Genomic DNA, 20,294 nt, shown 5'->3' on the forward strand with positions numbered 1-20,294 from the left:
TCCCTGGCTACCCAAGCCCCCTCTCCCCCTTCACTAGCCACTACTTTATTAGAGTAGAACGTCTGGTACTGGTACTTTTATAGGCAGTACCAGTGGGGAAGCTAGACATCATTTCACCAGGGGAAAGGATCAGTTTGGTGCCCCCCCTTATGGGACAAGATTAGGCAAAAGTGAGAAACTCCCAGGCCATAGCTGTTGAGTCGGCTATCTGTCGCCTCCCCCATGCTCCTCTGTCATCCCCCCTGCTCCTCTGATCCTCCCCCTGCTTCTCTGTTCCCCCCAGGGGAGCGCTGCAAGGGGGGGGGGGAGGTGAGCGCTGCAGGGAGGGAGAGGAGGTTAGCGCTGCGGGAAGGGGGAGACAGAGAAGCGGAGGGGGGCGGCGGTACAGTGTCACTGAAGCCGGCCCACTGAGCCATCAGCCCACCGGGAAACTCCATGTAGTCCCAATGGCCAGCCCATCCCTGATGGACAGAAAATATACATACAGGGAGTGCAGAATTATTAGGCAAATGAGTATTTTGACCACATCATCCTCTGTATGCATGTTGTCTTACTCCAAGCTGTATAGGCTCGAAAGCCTACTACCAATTAAGCATATTAGGTGATGTGCATCTCTGTAATGAGAAGGGGTGTGGTCTAATGACATCAACACCCTATATCAGGTGTGCATAATTATTAGGCAACTTCCTTTCCTTTGGCAAAATGGGTCAAAAGAAGGACTTGACAGGCTCAGAAAAGTCAAAAATAGTGAGATATCTTGCAGAGGGATGCAGCACTCTTAAAATTGCAAAGCTTCTGAAGCGTGATCATCGAACAATCAAGCGTTTCATTCAAAATCGTCAACAGGGTCGCAAGAAGCGTGTGGAAAAACCAAGGCGCAAAATAACTGCCCATGAACTGAGAAAAGTCAAGCGTGCGGCTGCCAAGATGCCACTTGCCACCAGTTTGGCCATATTTCAGAGCTGCAACATCACTGGAGTGCCCAAAAGCACAAGATGTGCAATACTCAGAGACATGGCCAAGGTAAGAAAGGCTGAAAGACGACGACCACTGAACAAGACACACAAGCTGAAACGTCAAGACTGGGCCAAGAAATATCTCAAGACTGATTTTTCTAAGGTTTTATGGACTGATGAAATGAGAGTGAGTCTTGATGGGCCAGATGGATGGGCCCGTGGCTGGATTGGTAAAGGGCAGAGAGCTCCAGTCCGACTCAGACGCCAGCAAGGTGGAGGTGTAGTACTGGTTTGGGCTGGTATCATCAAAGATGAGCTTGTGGGGCCTTTTCGGGTTGAGGATGGAGTCAAGCTCAACTCCCTGTCCTACTGCCAGTTTCTGGAAGACACCTTCTTCAAGCAGTGGTACAGGAAGAAGTCTGCATCCTTCAAGAAAAACATGATTTTCATGCAGGACAATGCTCCAGCACACGCGTCCAAGTACTCCACAGCGTGGCTGGCAAGAAAGGGTATAAAAGAAGAAAAACTAATGACATGGCCTCCTTGTTCACCTGATCTGAACCCCATTGAGAACCTGTGGTCCATCATCAAATGTGAGATTTACAAGGAGGGAAAACAGTACACCTCTCTGAACAGTGTCTGGGAGGCTGTGGTTGCTGCTGCACGCAATGTTGATGGTGAACAGATCAAAACACTGACAGAATCCATGGATGGCAGGCTTTTGAGTGTCCTTGCAAAGAAAGGTGGCTATATTGGTCACTGATTTGTTTTTGTTTTGTTTTTGAATGTCAGAAATGTATATTTGTGAATGTTGAGATGTTATATTGGTTTCACTGGTAAAAATAAATCATTGAAATGGGTATATATTTTTTTTTTGTTAAGTTGCCTAATAATTATGCACAGTAATAGTAGTCACCTGCACACACAGATATCCCCCTAAAATCGCTAAAACTAAAAACAAACTAAAAACTACTTCCAAAAATATTCAGCTTTGATATTAATGAGTTTTTTGGGTTCATTGAGAACATGGTTGTTGTTCAATAATAAAATTAATCCTCAAAAATACAACTTCCCTAATAATTCTGCACTCCCTGTATTTATCCTTCACAATAACCAAATGCATTGCATCAAGTATAAATATAAATACAAATATTTTAAATGAAAGCATGCATGGCTGTGATAATCAAAATACTAGATGTATATTAGGAAGAAATCTACCAAAGTGACCCTAAATAATAATAAAAGTTAGTCACATCCCATTTGGAGTTCATTCCATTGGGTATTCTACTTTGTGATTTAAAAATCCAGAAAACCTCTCTTTTGCACAAAAGCCAGAAAACATAACCTCCCTTTAATGGTGTGGTTATTTTTTCTATAATCTGGAATTTAAAGCGGAGTTCTGCCTGAATTTTTTTTTTTTTTAAGTTAATGACATAAAAAAACTTCATTTTTTACAACCCGAAAAACGGTTGTGTGTACGTGGCATTAGGCTCCATGCACAATGGAAGCTAAAAAAAGCTATAAAAAACGCCAGTAGCTTTGCTGGTGAGCTGCGTTTTTCTGCTTTTCGCTTTTTTTGCGTTTTTTCCTGCCGGAAAAACGGCACTTTGAACGCAAATTTCTGGCGTTCAAAAAAAGCCCATAAACGCCACTGCTCATTAACACTAAAAAACTTCCATGTGTGCATGGACACATAGGCTAACATAGAGTGCAGTTTATGGCCTTTTAAAAAAAAGGCAAAACGCCAATAAACTACAGTTTATCAGCTTCTGTGTGCATGGAGTCTTAGGCCTCGTACACACGACCGGATCTATCCGCTGGGATTGATCCGCAGATCAGTTCCAGCAGATAGATCCGGTCGTGTGTAGGCCCGAGCGGACATTTATCAGCGGATAAAAATCCAGCCGAGGGATTTCAAGCGGATAAAAATGTCTTAGCATGCTAAGAAATCTATCCGCTTGAATCCTGTCCAGCGGATTGATCCGGTCGTCTGTACAGACTCACCGGATCAATCCGTCCGCTCCCCTCCCTCGCATGCGTCGTAATGATTCGACGCATGCGTGGAAGTGCTTACCTTCCAGCGTCGCGCGCGTCGCCGCGTCATCGTCGCGGCGACGGCTCGACACGTCACCGCGGATGGATTCCGCGCGGATTTCGATCTGATGGTGAGTACAGCCTGACGGCGGACCGTTTCCAGCGGATATCCTCTGGTGTGTACGGGGCCTAACAGTTAAAAAACTTGGCAATATAAAAAATTCTTCCATTGCTCAAAACCAAGTCGTGACCTGATAACACGTGAAAACAACAGAGACATTCCAAAGAACCACACCTGAAATTCCCTTTGAAGTGTAACCAGGTAAGTGATTGGGTGTGCACATTATCAGATCAAAATGGACTAGGACAGTCACACGGCCACACATTCACACAGCCAGTCATACAGACACAAAGCCAGTCATAAATTCACACAGCCAGTCACACAGCCATTTACATAGCCAGTCACACATTCACATAGCCAGCCACACATCACACAGTTAGTCACACATTCACACAGCCAGTCACACAGAGGCACACACCTGGTGACCTGAAGTGGAAGTCTGGAACACTTCACGTGGCACAGGTAGGTCGGTGGTAGATAATAGCACCCAGCATCCTCCTCAAGCAGCAACTAAAGGCAGGAAGCACTGCAAGGAGACAGGGACATTTTAAATGAAATGGACCAGCCAGTGGGCAGGCTGCTTCTTCATGCTCTGCTATCAGTGCTGCCTGTCCTGGAAGCTGAAGCTGTCTTCATTTTGGAGAGGTACAGAGGTGGAGTAGCGAGACTGAGCACTGCCAGCCACAGCCTCCCTCAGCCGCCCGGGCCAGTGTGTCCAGAGGTCAGGAGTTGTAATAGCAGGTATCAGCAGCAAAACTACAGTGAATGAGTGCTGACTGTGGCACGGGCCACCAGCTCCACTGATTAAACAGTGCAGCAGAAGGCTCAGACTTAGGGGGAGTGGCTTGCGCATGGACGAGTGAGGGAGTAAGCTGGTGAACTCCCGTCCTCCACAGCTCCAGGAGTAAGACCGATGCGGGATTAAATCAGCGGCGGCATCAAGGGCATCAAGGGGGTCTGCATAACCGCCTCCCAGTGCTGCATGTACTGACCTTTCGGCAGAGTGAGACGGAGGAGCGCCTGCGGGATCTGGAGGTTCGGAGCTTGCAGGTAGTCTGCTGCAGCTGACCAGCGGTGCCCGCGGCGTCTTTGTGGAGGCTGGAGGGCTGAAAAGTGAGATAGATGTATTGAAAACTCTAATTCAAGCTCTCCCCACTAAGGCCGATATTACTGAACTGATTACTAAGGTGGAAGATGCACATGCCAGGGACTTTGAACAGGTCAGAGTTGAAATACAGGAGCTGGAGGCCCGTACTTCAGTGGGGGAGAGTGGGTTGAAGGCTCTGGAAACACGTGTGGGAATGTTAGAGAGCGAGAGGAATATGCAGAGGGATGTGTCGATCTCCCTGCAATTGCAACTGGAAGAACTCCAGGACAGGAGCCGCCGTAATAATGTTCGAGTCCGGGGGGTCCCAGAATCCGCTGACCGGGAGGACTTACATGAGATTATTAAGTCTATCTTGCAGAACTTGATGAAAGAACCCACTGTAGTAAACTATGAGATGGACAGAGTGCATAGGGCCTTAGGTCCTAAATCAAAGGACAATAGCCGTCCCCGGGACGTGATATGCCGCCTACACTATTTTTCCCACAGGGAGGCGATTTTACGGAAGGCTTGGGAGGTCGGATCGATTGACTTTCAAGGGGCCTCTGTGAAGATTTTACCTGATTTATCCAATGCTACCCTTCACAGAAGGGCGCTGCTTCGCCCGGTCTTGGACCGAGTGAAAGCCTGGGGAGGGTCGTATAGATGGAGGTTCCCTATATCAGTGCTTATTAAAAAAGGACAATCATCTTTTTGGCTGCGCTCAAGAGGCGACCTCCCATGCCTTTTTTCATTTTTGGAAATGGAACCATTTGCAGCCCCCGATTGGCTACAGTTGAACCCCAGAATAGTGGACCTTAAGGGATCCTGAGTTCCGAGGGGGAGGGGGGGTGGGGGGTAATTGGGTCACCTTTTGATCCCGCTGGAACCCCCTCCCCTCTCTCTCTCGAGTTTCTCTTGGTTCTTTTTGCGCTTTTCCTTGGGACTTCTCCCCTTGGGGGGGGGGTGGGGAGGGAAGTGGAGAGATCACAGGCAAACATGGTTCTATTTGGGATTAAAGAAACGGCAGAATCTGGTATAATCTGGTAAAGTTTAATACGGAACTGTCATTTAGATAATTGATATATAGATATGTCAAAACCTTTTTTTTTTTTTTTTTTTTTTTTTTACATATTTTGGGTGTGTTTTTTTTTTTTTTAGGCACCGGGGATGAAGTAAATAGGGTTGGGGACGTAGCTGAAGCCATGTCACTTAATGGGGGAGGGGGGGGGGAGGGAATTGGAACGGTAAAGGGATAAGAGGGATACCACTCAATATAACACATATAAGGGGATGAAGGGGAGGCGGGGTTAGGGACGGGGCTTATATGCTCTGCCTCCTCCTTTTTTTTTTTTTTTTTTTTTTTTTTGCGACATGTTGATAAAGTGACATGGGGGTGAAGGATGGGTTGGGGGGGGGGGAGTGCATAATATAATGTACAGTAGGGGAGGGGGAGGGCACTAAGGACATAGGTCTCAAAGATATCTGGATCTGCCTGTTGGTATGCTTGAAGATTGTTCGGGGTTATAGGGGGGTTGGGAGGGAGGGAGGATAGGAGGGGAGGTTTAAGGAAGGGTATGAGGGTAATGTCATATTATGTTACAAAATGGTATATTTCATGGCTCCATTTTAAGACGTATATGCCTTGACGGTAGGGGAAAGTATTCCCCTTGCATCTTTTTATTTTACACTGGCTAGAGGTGTCTTATTTTCCTCCTGCTCTCTGTGGTACCCCAAATCACACTAAGGAATTAGTGGCTGGGGAAGGATTTAGGGAAGGGTTAAGGGGGGGGTTCCCCCCTTTCCCCTTTTTTTTTTTTTTTTTTTTAGAGGCACCGGGGATGAAGTAAATAGGGTTGGGGACGTAGTTGAAGTCACGTCACTTAATAGGGGAGAGGGGGGGAGGGAATTGGAACTGTAAAGGGATAAGAGGGTTATCACTCAAAATAGCACATATAAGGAGATGAATGGGAGGGGGGGCGGGGCCTATATGCTCTAGGGGAGGGGGGGGAGGGAATTGGAACGGTAAAGGGATAAGAGGGCTATCACTCAATATAGCACATATAAGGGGATGAATGGGAGGGGGCGGGGCTTATATGCTCTGCCTCCTTTTTTTTTTTTTTTTACACTAATTTATTCCAGTTTAATTTTGTAACCTGGTCATAAAGAACAGCACATGAAGGTCACGGGGAGATCAGGGAGGGGGGGGGTGGATAGGGTGGGAGGTTGCTAGGGAAAGATGGGGGGAGAGAAGGAGGGAGATGGGACAGATGCGGTGCGGTTAGTGTGTACCTTCCCAGGACTCCCCGGGACTCTCCCTCCTCACCAACTGACTGGCAAATAATACAGATATACCAAGAGGGAGCACAGGGAAGCTTGGTTGGAAATGACTGGTTTGAAAATACTAATGAGATAGATAAGTATTGATCTTTATTCATTAAGTATTGTTTTAACACCGAAGGAAGAATCTAAAAGAATAGGCAGAATTCGTCCAAGGGGATTCTAGTTCAGAGGTTAAGACACAAGGCCAAACACAAGGCGTAAAAGTCGAATTTAGGGGAACTTAGGGGAAGGGGGGATTTGGGGTAATTGGGGAGGGGGCGGGCACTATAAGGGGTCACCAAAATTTTTTTTTTTTTTTTTTTGTCAGATTTTATAAAGTAAAGTTGGTGGATGCCAGAGGTGGTTGTTATGCCGCTGTATTTTTCTTTCTTTTTTTTTCTTCCCTCTCCCTCCTGCTCCTCTCTCCTCAGGGAGGAAGGCTATAATTTCTGGGGGGATTAATCTCCCAATATCAGAAGAAGTGGATGGAAGGAGCTGGGTAGGGGGGCGAGGAGGATCCCTCACTGGGGTCCGCGCAAGTAATCTTCCCCTGTTAGGCCAACACTCATAGGGTCTAGGGGTTGAGAGTGTCTAAAGCTTTGGCTTTGTGGTACACCTGAGGGGGGGAGGGAGGTATAAGATCTCCCGCCCGCCGCTCGGTGATATCAGTTTAGAAGAGGGTTTTTTTTTTTTTTTTTCTTTTCTTCTTCTCTTTTTCTTCTTATTTCTATTTTTTTTTATTTTGGGAGGTTGGGAGGGGGGTGGTATTTAAAATTTTTTTTTTTTTTTTTTTTTTCTCTTCTCTTTTTTCTTTCTTTTTTTTTCTCTCTCTGTGTCTCCCCCGCGGCCCCCACGGTTGTGCTTTGATCTGACCTGGTGGGTCCTGAGGGATCCTTTGGGGGCTCGTTTCTGGTTTCAGAGATGGACCCACTGGTAGTGATTTCAATTAATGCTAAGGGCCTAAACATACCCGAAAAAAGGAGGATCTTGGTTCAGGACCTGAAGAAAAGGGGTTGTAATATCGCTTTGGTACAAGAGACCCATTTTAGGACAGGGGGGCCATCCTTCCTTGCAAGTAGACCCTTCCCGGTGGCATACCACGCGACGAACCCAGAGGCTAGAAAGGGGGGAGTGTCTATTCTAATCTCAAACAATACCCCATGGACACTGACAGAGTCCTTGGTTGACCCGGGAGGTCAATACCTGGCCCTGAAAGGGACCATAGGTGGTACGATAATAACCCTCGCCACTTTTTACTCCCCTAATACATCTCAAGACCGCTTCCTGAGAAGATTTTTAGACAAACTGGCAGACTTTCAGGAAGGACAGTTGATAATGGGAGGAGACCTGAACATGCCATTGTATCCAGAGTTAGATACTTCTTCTGGTGGTTCATCAGTTACGGGGGGAACCCGTAAGAGAGTCCTACAGATGTTGCAACAGGCAAGGCTGATAGATATATGGTGATTGATGCACCCAGGGGAACGAGATTACTCCTTCTATTCTATCCCACATAAAAGGTATTCGCGTATAGACTATTATTTCATTCCACACAACCAACTGCACTCTGTAAAGGAGGTTGTAATTGGAGAAATCACATGGACAGACCATGCCCCAATTATTTTAAAATATGCGTTAGGGGATTCACGTCCAGTGGGTGCCGGGTCATGGAGATTGAATGAAAGTTTGTTGCAGGAGGAGGTTGTACTAGAAGAGGTGCGGAAGGAACTAAAGTGGTACTTTGAGGCAAATGTGACCCCCAACTGCGACTTGGGAGTGGTGTGGGAGGCCCATAAGGCGGTGATAAGGGGGATACTAATGAAGCATGGGGCGAGGATAAAAAGAGAGAGGGAGACAAAGATAACAACTCTTATGACAGAAATTGTAAACCTGGAGACAAAACACAAACAGAACCCTAACCCTGCGTTGGAACGGGATCTACGGGGAGCGCGCAGACAAATCACAGAACTACTTTTAAAACGGGCCAAATGGGCAATACAAAATGGCAGAAGACAGAATTACGAATTTGGTAATAAAAGTGGGAAACAACTGGCCAGGGCTATAAAGGAACAACAGACTAAAACCTATATCCCGATGATACAGGGCACAGAGGGGGAGAAAATTGTGCTGCCTAGAGAGATAGCAGGGAGATTTGGGGATTTTTATGGCTCCCTATATAATTTGCAAACAAGCTCTCAAGACCAGGTGAAAATGGGTGACTATATAGCAACCTCAGGTACCCCCAGCTTAACATCAGAAATGAGCCAGGAAATGGAAAAACCTATCACAATAGAAGAATTACAGGAGGTAGTGAAAAAGGGGAAGGGAGGGAAAGCACCTGGGCCAGACGGTTATAACATTCATTATTACAGAGTTTTTATGCCCGAACTGGGTTTATTTATGGTGAGACTGTTCAATGGTTTAGGGGACTCTGGTTCCTTCCATAACGAATCGCTAAAAGCAGTGATAGCTGTGATCCCTAAGGAAGGAAAGGATCCTTCCCAATGTGGGAGTTATAGACCAATTTCTTTACTGAATGAAGACATGAAGCTCTTTGCCAAGATTTTGGCAGGGCGGATACAGCAGAAGATATCAGGACTTGTCCATAAAGATCAGGTGGGATTCGTGCAGACGCGGGAAGCCCGAGACAATACGGTCAAGACCCTGAATCTGATCCACCTGGTGGGTACCACCCGAACCCCTTGTGTCTTTTTAGGAACAGATGCAGAGAAAGCATTTGACCGGATTAACTGGCAATTTATGTTTGCGGTACTAAGACACATGGGGTTCGGGAGGAAGATGCAGCGATGGATCGCAAGTAATTATACACAACCAACGGCCCAGGTTAGAGTGAATGGAACACTATCACCTCCCTTTAAACTCTCAAACGGGACAAGGCAGGGTTGCCCCCTATCACCGTTATTGTTCGCCCTGACTGTCGAACCGCTGCTGAGTCGGATTCGACTGAACCCTGATATTAAGGGGGTGTCTTTGAAAGGTACAGAATACAAAATTTCAGCTTATGCTGACGACATGATGTTTAGTGTGACCAGCCCGATGGAATCCCTTCCTAACCTGGAACAAGAACTAAGTGTGTATGGAGAGCTGTCAAATTTCAAGATTAACTACGATAAATCAGAGGCGATGGGAGTGGCGATCCCGGAGAGAGAATTAAGGATATTGAAATCAAAATTTAGATTTAAATGGTCCGATACCTCTCTTACGTACTTGGGGACCTCTATTCCGGCGGACTTAACACAAGTTTTTAAACTTAATTTTTTGCCCTTGCTGTTCAAAACACGGGCCCTCCTGGATGGTTGGCGGAGGGGATTCCATTCATGGCTTGGAAGATCTAGCATCATTAAAATGAGCATACTACCTAAATTTCTGTACCTTTTTCAGACCCTCCCGATTGAAATACCCAGATCTTTTTTTAGGCAAGCACAGTCCCTTATTAGTGGGTTTATATGGGCAAACAAACGTCCAAGAATTAAGGCCCGTATAATCTCACTGGCCAAACGGGATGGAGGAATAGCTGCACCAGACATCTATCGCTATTATCAAGCGGCATTATTGTGCCGACTTATTGATTGGAGTCGGCATGCTGGAGAAAAGTTATGGCCGGGGCTGGAGCAGGATCAATGCGACAGTAACTTGCAGCGGGCGGCATGGTGTTACCGGGGGCTTCCATCAGATACCAAGAGCCATCCGTTGATAGGCCCCACCCTGCGGATAGCACATAGGCTGTTCGTGAGGGGGGTACTGTCCACGGAGGACTCACCACTTTTTCCAATTTTGGGAAACCCGCAGTTTGAACCAGGGTTAATGAACGGACCCTTTAGTAAACTGATGGAGCAAGGGTGGTTCCAAGCATCGCACTTTTTGAGGGAAGGTGGATGGATTACCAGGCAGGAGTTGGAAGGGGAAGTCTTTCCTTACCAGTTGGATTTCTGGAGATCTCTCCAATTGCGTCATTTTCTGGACTCTCTAAAACCGGCAGCTAGATATGGCCGAAGAATGACACGGTTCGAGAGATACTGTAGTGGGGGAGGGATCTTACGACACTCCCTATCAAGAATTGGTGAATTATTAAATACCCCAACAGAGGATGATCAAATGCCCTTCTTTAATAGGTGGGAACGGGATTTGGGAAAACCCTTCACAGAAGATCAAAAGACTAAGATAGTAAGAAATATCTTTGAAACATCCATGTGTATAAAGACACAAGAGATGAACTATAAAATACTATCTCAGTGGTATCGGACCCCGGAGATACTGAATAAATGTTTCCCAGAAACAACAGACAGGTGCTGGAGATGTGGTAAGAAAGGAGGAACCCTAATGCATATCTTTTGGGCCTGTCCCAAGATTCTAAGCTATTGGAGAAAGGTCAGGGAAATAACCCAAAGATTTTGTAGGGAACAATTACCAGAGGAGTGGTCTTTTTTTATATTACAAAATGTGGAGATATCAGTGAGGCAATACAGGAAATCAGTCGTGTGCCATCTATTGAACGCGGCCCGGGCTTGCATCCCAGGACTGTGGAAGCGGGCACGGGCTCCATCCGTAAAGATGTGGCTTACTAGAGTGGAAGACCTGAATAGAATGGAGGACCTAGTATGGACTTCAAGGCAGAAGCGGAAGATATATCTAGAAACATGGGAGGAATGGAATATATTTAGATATTCGGAGGAGGGAAAGGCCCTGATGGATGCGGATTGAGAAGGGGTGGCCGCTGTGGGGTCAGGGGGGGAGACAAACTTTCTTCTTTGCTTTCTTTTTTTTTTTTTTTAGTGTGTTTTTTTTGGGGGGACAGATTATGGAAGGGGGGTATAAGGGAGGTAAAGTAAAGCGAAACAGAGAGAGACAGTTTAACTGCCCTGATTCTGGCGGGACATGGGGATCCCGCTAGGAAAGGGACAAATAGTATTATTGCAAAGAAGGTGTTATCAGATCAAAGAGCGGCCCTCGAATAACAGATAGAGGGGAAGGGAATTAGGATAAGATAAGAATACCTAAAATGTATGGCGATTGTTTTCTTCCTTGTGTATTCATGGGAATGATATGTTGGGGAAATGTTTCTTTGAGTTCTATTTTTCTTGTTTTGATGAATTTTATGTTGATATCCCTGACTTATGTAAATGAGAGGGTTAAACCAGAGGAATGCCTCTCGGGTCTTTGTGAATTTCTGTTTTTTGCTGTTTAAAATCAAATAAAGGATGACAGACAAACAGTGCAGCAGAGCACAACACGCAACAACCCAAGATCAGCCCTGCAGCCAGGCTATCGCGCGGCACCTACCGGTGTCAGGGAGCCACAGCCAAGATGTGGGAGACTTTTGCACCTCGCAAGAGACTTGAGATGTCTGTGCATACCAGCCTGCCTGTTTTTAAATGTTATATGTGAGAGGCGGATTACATGCATTGTGCATCCACAACTGTACTGTATACAGTACAAAAAGACATACTCAAATACATGCAAATGTATATGTACAGTAAATGCATCCTCTCATAAAAATGGTTGTATACCCCCATCGATAAGCCTATAATAAGGCTTACCGATAGGTACTGTAAATATCTCCTAAACGTGCACAGTTTATGAGATATATACCTTGTAGTGCGCCGATGATGTCATCGGCACATGCGCTGTGAAGAAATGACCCTTCATTTTGTTTCTTCACTAGCAAGTGCAGTGACTGACGTCTCCTGCGTACATCCGCGGGAGTGACGTAACGCGGCTCCAGCCAGTCACAGAGCCAGAATCCGCGGCCCCGGAAGAAAGAGGGGGTGAAGATGGATGTGGCCTGCAGCGGGGACAGCACGGCTTCCTTTGCAGATAAGTGGCACATAATGGGCTAGTTTGCGATGCATACTAGCCCATTATGCTTTTACTTTGAAGGGGAAAAAAGAGGAAGTAAAACCCATAAGGGTTTACTTCCTCTTTAATGTAGGTATACAAACTCTCATACCACTCTCACTACCACCAAACCCACCACCTCAAGCAGAACCCACCACTCCACCAACTCCCCAAAAAAACCTATGTCATAGGCAACAGGAGTCTAAGCAGAGCACTGTAACAGCGGACGTAGCACCAGTCAAGTAAGATGGGTAATGTGCATGGTAAAAGTCAATGCTGTCACCCAGAAACAACACACCTTCAGTATGTAGGCAGGTACAGTCTGTACTCCCCACTGTAGGTGGAGCTCGTCCAAAGCAGCAATACAGAGAAGGAAGGAAGTCTAGGAGAGCTAATTCCTCCATGATTTCCTATTGTCATTTGGGAGCAGCTGTCTGATTGGACGCTGGACCCCTCATGACCTTCGCAGCCATCCTGGGTCGGAGCAGAGCTTATTTAAACCTATGACCCCCTGATTTGGCACGCATTGGTGAAGTGGCTAGCATAGAGACAGGTTATCCATCTGGCAGGGAGAGTGCTTAGTGCTAGGGAAAGGTTCCGAAGGAGTAGAAAAAAATGGACGGACTACGTCTACCTTCTTTGGAGAAGCTCCCCTATTGGGTTGCACCTTACCCATAAGTAGGTCTTATGATGTATTGTATGTCCTTTAAAGAAAGTACAGTACAATTTGCACATGCCCTTCTCCTATCATCCACTTTAGTATATTGAATAATATTAATACAATTGCATTTTTGCCTTTTAAACCATGCCATAGTCTAGCCAAGCAGGTATTCACAAATATTCTACTTACAGTATATACTGTATTTGACTATCAGGATATAAAATCTAATATGTAGGCTAGAACAGATCTAATGTATAGAAATGTCTTCACACTCTTACCTTTGAATTCATATTTTTGCAACAGATGTGAGAAAATGAGTAATAGATCTGTTACACAGTCTAATTTTAACAAGAGATAGTACCTGGATCTCTCTGGCGTGATACATGACAATGAGTCCAAGCAGGATAGCAGTTGAGAGGCTGATAAGGCATTTCAGTGCAAATGAGTAAGAGGATTCCTACAAAAAGAAAGAAACGGGATAGATCAACTCATATTTTTATCACCTTGGTATCATTTTCTGAAACAGATTGCTAATGGAAATATATAATATATATTTATATACAGTATCTCACAAAAGTGAGTACACCCCTCCCTCACATTTTTGTAAATATTTTATTATATCTTTTTATGTGACAACACTGAAGAAATTACACTTGGCTACAATGTAAAGTAGTGAGTGTACAGCTTGCTGTCCCCTCAAAATAACTCAACACACAGCCATTAATGTCTTAACTGCTGGCAACAGAACTCCCCTAAGTGAAAATGTCCAAATTGGGCCCAATTAGCCGTTTTCCCTCCCCCGTGTCATGGGACTCGTTAGTGTTACAAAGTCTCAGGTGTGAATGGGGAGCAGGTGTGTTCAATTTGGATAGACAAGTGTTTAGTGAATTTAGACCAGAGTTGAAGCTCTATAGAAGATACATTGATGATCTCCTGTTTGTATGGGAGGGGTCAAGGGAATCAGTGGAGATGGTTGTGGAACATCTAAACCACAACACCAATAACATCGTGCTGGATCATGTGATTAGCGAGCAGGAAGTAAATTTCTTGGATTTGACAATCATGAAGGCTGGGAATGTGATCAGTATGAAAGCTTATTTCAAGCCCACTGATAGAGTATAGTTAGTTGGCTATAGGGAGTGGACATCACCCGGCCTGGATAAAAAACATCCCTAAGGGCCAGATATTGAGGATTCGCCGAAACTGCACAACATCTACTGACTTTTTAACGCAGGCCAACATATTAGGGAATAAATTCCTACAGAAAGGATACAAAGAGGATTTTATCAATAACACTATTGCCGAGGTAGCATTAATGCCTAGGGAACAGTGTCTAAGAAAGAAGGAGGATGTGATCACTAATAACTCACACCAATTGGGTTTTATATCAGATTTTCACTATTAATATAAGGAGATAGAAGGCATTTTCCGTAAACATTGGAGCATTCTATGCAGGGATAGACATCTTTGTGAAATTCTTACCAGAGAGACCGAGGTTCATCTATAGGAGTGCTCCGAATTTTGGGGATCGGGTGGTACAGAAAATCTTAGATCCACCTAAAAAGCAGAGCCTCAGTAATGACTGTAAAGCGGGAGTTCACCCGAAAAATTGTTTTAACATTAGATTGAGGCTCATTTTGGGAAGCAGACTCGGGTGGTTTTTTTAAAATCGAAGCAGTACTTACCGTTTTAGAGAGCGATCTTCTCCGCCGCTTCCGGGTATGGTCTTCGGGACTGGGCGTTCCTATTTGATTGACAGGCTTCCGACAGGCTACCGACGGTCGCATACATCGCGTCACGAGTAGCCGAAAGAAGCCGAACGTCGGTGCGGCTCTATACGGCGCCTGCGCACCCACGTTCGGCTATTTTTGGAAAATCGTGACGCGATGTATGCGACCGTCGGAAGCCTGTCGGAAGCCTGTCAATCAAATAGGAACGCCCAGTGCCTCAGCCCATACCCGGAAGCGGCGGAGAACAACTCTCTCTAAAACGGTAAGTACTGCTTCGATTTTTAAAAAAACACCCGATTCCCCTTCACAAAATGAGCCTCAGTCTAATGTTAAAAATTGAGTTTTTGGGTGAACCTCCACCTTAAAGTCTTTTACTCCTGCCGCAGGTGTATTTGCTGCAGGACAGTGAAAGTCAATAATAGGGGTAAGAAGAATTTTTCATATAAAGATGGTCATGTTTATGATATTGAACAATGCATTACCTGCAACTCATCCTTTGTGGTATACCTTTTGTGGTGCCCATGTGGGCTGTACTATGTAGGTAGAACTAAGCGTCTCCTAAGAATACGTATAGCTGAACATTTGGCCAACATCAAAAAAAGGGTTCATACATCATAGTGTTTCCCTACATTTTAAGGAGAGGCACAGTCAGGACCCTTCTGTTCTCCAATTTTGTGGCATTGACTGCACTTTTCCTGCTTGGAGGGGTTCGAATCGAAGAGAGAAACAAAGTGAATATTTCTCCTCGGGAGCCTCCACCCTAGAGGATTAAATATTGAACTCGACCTAAACTGCTTTATTAGCAACTCCTAATTTTAATTTTGTATATTATCATTTGGTATGCATGATGCCGTCTTGCCGGTTTGGGGTATAGGGGTCCATTCTGACAGGCGGTGTCAATGCAATAGGTAATTTATCTTCTTGACCTGATACGCATTAATTTTTAGAACAAGGATAGTATAACGATATTTTGTGGTACACATATGCACATTAGATATGTAAATATGAATGTTTTGCTCTTTTTCCAACCCATATGGGTACATGATGTGCCTTTTTAAATAATATACTGGTATGATTATATTAGACAGGTATCTGCACCCCCCTCCCCCTGAAAGGTGCCAAATGTGACACCGGAGTGGGGAAGGGTTCCAAAAAGCGGAGTTAAGGCAGTGCTGGAAAATAATGGTGGCCTCAGAATATTGACACTTTGAGCCCTATTTGGACATTCTCACTTAGGGGTGTACTCACGTTGCCAGCGGTTTAGACATTAACCCCCCTGGCGGTATTCCCGAGCGTGACTCAGGGTGGATTTTTTGTGCTGAAATCGGTATCCCTGAGTCACGCTCGGGGTAGCTATGCAGAGCCTGCAGCGCGCGCTGGCTTACCTTGTTCCTGGATCCAGCGATGCCACCGCGCTGTGTGAGCGAGCGGGACCTCGCTCGATTCACACAGTGTCCCCGTGTGCCGTCGATCTCCGTTCCCTGCGACGTTATGACGCACAGTGGTGGAGATCAGCGCCAAATTCAAAAAGGTAAACAAACACTATACATACAGTATACTGTAATCCTATAGATTACAGTACTGTATGTAAAAAATACACCCCCCCTTGTCCCTAGTGGTCTGCCCAGTGTCCTACATGTTCTTTTATATAATAAAAACTGTTCTTTCTGCCTGCAAACTGTAGATTGTCCATAGCAACCAAAAGTGTCCCTTTATGTCAAAAATGGTTTTAGATCAGCTAGAAAACAGCGATAATAAATTATAATCACTTGCAGAATTGTGCGATAGCGATTTGTGGGGAAATTCGTCATAAAAAAATTAAAATAATGACAGCGACAATTCTGCAACTGAGCAAATTTCATGATTTTGAGTTGATTACATTATTGAATAATTTTTATTAGAATTATATTATTATTTGTTATAATTATTTATAATTATTTATTATATTATAATTTATAATTTTGTTTTAAAAAAAATGTCATACCCGGGATGCCTATAAGACTCTTGTTTGGTCAGATTTAAGTGAGTTATTCCTAAGAATTACAGGCCTACAGTATAAAACGCCAAATTTCCTTGCAAATAATGGTACCGCTTTCAGCACCTTTTTTCTGAAATAATCATACCGCCAGGGAGGTTAATAGCTGTGTGTTGAGTTATTTTGAGGGGACAGCAAATTTACACTGTTATACAAGCTGTACACTCACTACTTTACATTGTAGCAAAGTGTAATTTCTTTAGTGTTGTCACATGAAAAGTTATAATAAAATATTTACAAAAATGTGAGGGGTGTACTCACTTTTGTGATATACCGTATATGTGTTTCCAGCATGTAGACCGGGGGCAGCCCTCCCTGCTGATAAGACGGTCTACGATGAGAATTTTGAATGTACCTGTGTGTCTCTTGTTACTGAATGTAGTTTATTCCGCCCTGTGTCATTATGCAAAGAAGGGGGATTGTCCCCTTAGTGTATGTATCTTTGTGCCTGTGTTTTATGCTTCTTACCACCTTACACTGATGCCTCCATAAGTGACTGGGTGGGCTAAGGGATCTTGGATCGTGCTGGTACCAGGCAAGGAAAGCTTATATGGCGGACATACTCCTCTTGAGTGCGGGGTCCGTCACAACCTTATTTAGACTTGTAAGATTTCTGTTATTGGAAAGGTAGGAAGGGATCAACCAACAGAGTCTGGGATATGGAAGCAGACTGCTACATTTTCCAAATACTGCTTTTACTACTTAACTTTTAGCTGGCATTGCACAGCCAAAAATCTGCTTGGCAAAACAGACTGCAGAGGGAATTCATGAAGACCTCTAATCACTGTGGCCCGGATTCAGAAAGAGATACGACGGCGTATCTCCGGATACGCCGTCGTAACTCTGAGTTGTGTTGTCGTATCTATGCGACTGATTCATAGAATCAGTTACGCATAGATTTCCCTAAGATCCGACCCGCGTAAGTGTCTTACACGTCGTATCTTAGGCTGCATATTTACGCTGGCCGCTAGGTGGCGCTTCCGTATATTTACGCAATGAATATGCTAATTAGGTAGATATGCCGATTCAGAAACATACGTCTGCCAGGCGCATTTTTTTACGTTCAACTTTTTCCGCCGTAAAGTTACCCCTGCTATATGAGGGGGGTCCTATGTTAAGTATGGACGTCGTTCCCGCGTCGAGTTTTGAAAATTTTACATCGTTTGCGTAAGTCGTTCGCGAATAGGGCTGTACGTAAGTTACGTTCACGTCTAAAGCAATGGCGATTTGCGTCGTAATTTCGAGCATGCGCACTGGGATTCTTTCACGAATGGCGCATGCGCCGTTCGTAAAAAATGTAAAATACGCGGGGTCACCATTCATTTAAATAAAACACGCCCAAATCATCCCCATTTTACTAGTTATATAGTTATAGATATATATATACTAGTTATATTGTTTTTTACTAGTTATAATAGGTACTTACTAGTTATATAGTTATAGATATATATATATACTAGTTATATTGTTTTTTACTAGTTATAAGAGGTACTTGAGTTGTGGATGCCCTTCTCAGAATAGAGACCTTTATGATAACAAATACAGCATATATCTATGTTTTTATTTGCATATAAACATTTCTTAGGCCCCTTTCACATGTGCAGAAAGTATGTAAAATACGTCCATCCGTTTTTGGATGAAATAAAGACATACATGTATCCCTATGGTATTGCGGATGAACATCCGCTGACACCCGATCTCATGGGTCCCCGCTATGGTAAAGTGACCAGATTTTTTTTATTAAATCCGGGGACATATTTTTTCTTTACTAGTAATGGCAACAATCAGCGACTCTCTGCCCGTCGCCTCACACCCTCTCAAGTCTTACTCTTCGGGCCCTGGCTACTACTGGATGGGGAGAGGAGGAAGATCACTCCGCCAGGGAAGGCAAGGAGATAAGCAGGCAGGTGGCTGGCCAGGATTTGAGCCAAGGCAGAAGAACATGCGAGCAACGCTGAATGGGCATTCCCCCGAAACTGAAGAAATATTCCCTCCGCTCTGACCAGCACATGATCATCAGAAAGGGGCACAGATAATGGGAAAAATACAACCCCCCTATGCTAGTAGGCACAGCGGAGCGGGGGGGGGGGGGGGTGTAATTCTAGAAAAAAATATTTTAATTCTGCACTGATTGTCTTTGAAATTGCCCCTGCCCCCTATTAAATCCAATCTGGGAACAAAACCAGGGACAGACTTGGTTCGGGGACAGTGTCCTCAATCAGGGGACCGTCCCCTGAAACCGGGGATGTCTGGTCACCCTACGCTATGGTCTGATTCTGCAGACAGAGGAAAATCCTATTTTTCCATCCGTCTGCGGATCGGGTGAACACTGACAGAAGGTCCGTATTCATCTGATCCCCCCATAGAGAAGAGCAGAGATCTGTCAGGGCAGTCCCTGCACAGTGCAGGGACTGCCCTGTTATTTGCTGGCTCAGCGGGGATCAACGGAGCGATCCCCGCTGAGCAAGTGGATGAGAAACGTACAGATCCTCATGGGATCCGTATGTGTGAAAGGGGCCTAATACAAACTTCCCTAACAGAAATGGAAGGCACTGATAATGGCTAATCTCTTCTACTCCAAGGTTGCAGTGGAAGCAAAACACAGCCCTGACACAACATAGGGGGCGTGTATAGGAAATGTTAGTAGGAAAACCAGTTTCTGCAATATGTTAAGGGTTCATGCACACTGGGCTTAAAAAAACATGCAGCTCCTTTGGCAGAAAGAAACGGTCATATAGAGAGTTTTTGTACAGGAGAGATATAGAGTAATTGGATCTAAGGTCCCCGAACCAAAGAGCCAAGAAAGGAATTCAGGAGAGTTTAGGAGCACTCAGCATTTTTTCTGCCAGAAAACTGCTCTCAAAAATGCAAACCAGATTGTTTTTTTCTGCCACTAAACTGAGCTTAACCACTTAAGGACCGGAAGGATATGCCCCCTTAATGACCAGGCCATTTTTTGCAATACGGCACTGCGTCACTTTAACTGAAAATTGCGCGGTCGTGCGACGATGTACCCAAACAAAATTGACGTCCTTTTTTCCCCACAAATATAGCTTTCTTTTGGTGCCATTTGATCACCTCTGCGGTATTTATTTTTTGAGCTATAAACAAAAAAATTGCGGCAATTTGGAATTTTTTTTTTTTTTTTTAACTTTTTGCTATATCAAATATTACCCCAAAAAATATGTAAAGAGCAATAAGTGTATATTGATTAGTTTGCGCAAAGGTTATAGCATCTACAAAATAGGGAATAAAGTTATGGCATTTTTTATTATTTATTTATTTTTACTAGTAATAGTGGGGATTTTTGTGGCGGACAGATCGGACACTTTTGACACTTTTTTGGGACCATTGACATTTATACAGCGATCAGTGCTATAAAAATGCACTGATAACTGTGTAAATGTCACAGGCAGGGAAGGGATTAAGTGTGTTCCCTACGTGTGTTTCTAACTGTGGGGTGATGGGACTGACTAGAGGAGGAGACAGATCGCT

At 44.6% G+C, this 20,294-nt stretch overlaps 1 protein-coding gene across 4 annotated transcripts in view; it reads right to left on the bottom strand.

Annotated features, from left to right (window-relative positions):
• Positions 1 to 20,294, bottom strand: part of KCNN1 (potassium calcium-activated channel subfamily N member 1) — a 237,724-nt gene that overhangs the window by 180,891 nt on the left and 36,539 nt on the right. For all 4 annotated transcript variants that reach the window (XM_040321348.1, XM_040321355.1, XM_040321353.1 and 1 more), the window contains exon 3: positions 13,396 to 13,491. In XM_040321348.1, the coding sequence (XP_040177282.1) occupies positions 13,396 to 13,491 (96 nt within the window). The remainder of the gene's footprint in view (positions 1 to 13,395; positions 13,492 to 20,294) is intronic.

Source organism: Rana temporaria, chromosome 1 (assembly GCF_905171775.1).
Source record: "Rana temporaria chromosome 1, aRanTem1.1, whole genome shotgun sequence".
In the NCBI taxonomy this organism is placed as follows: domain Eukaryota; kingdom Metazoa; phylum Chordata; class Amphibia; order Anura; family Ranidae; genus Rana; species Rana temporaria.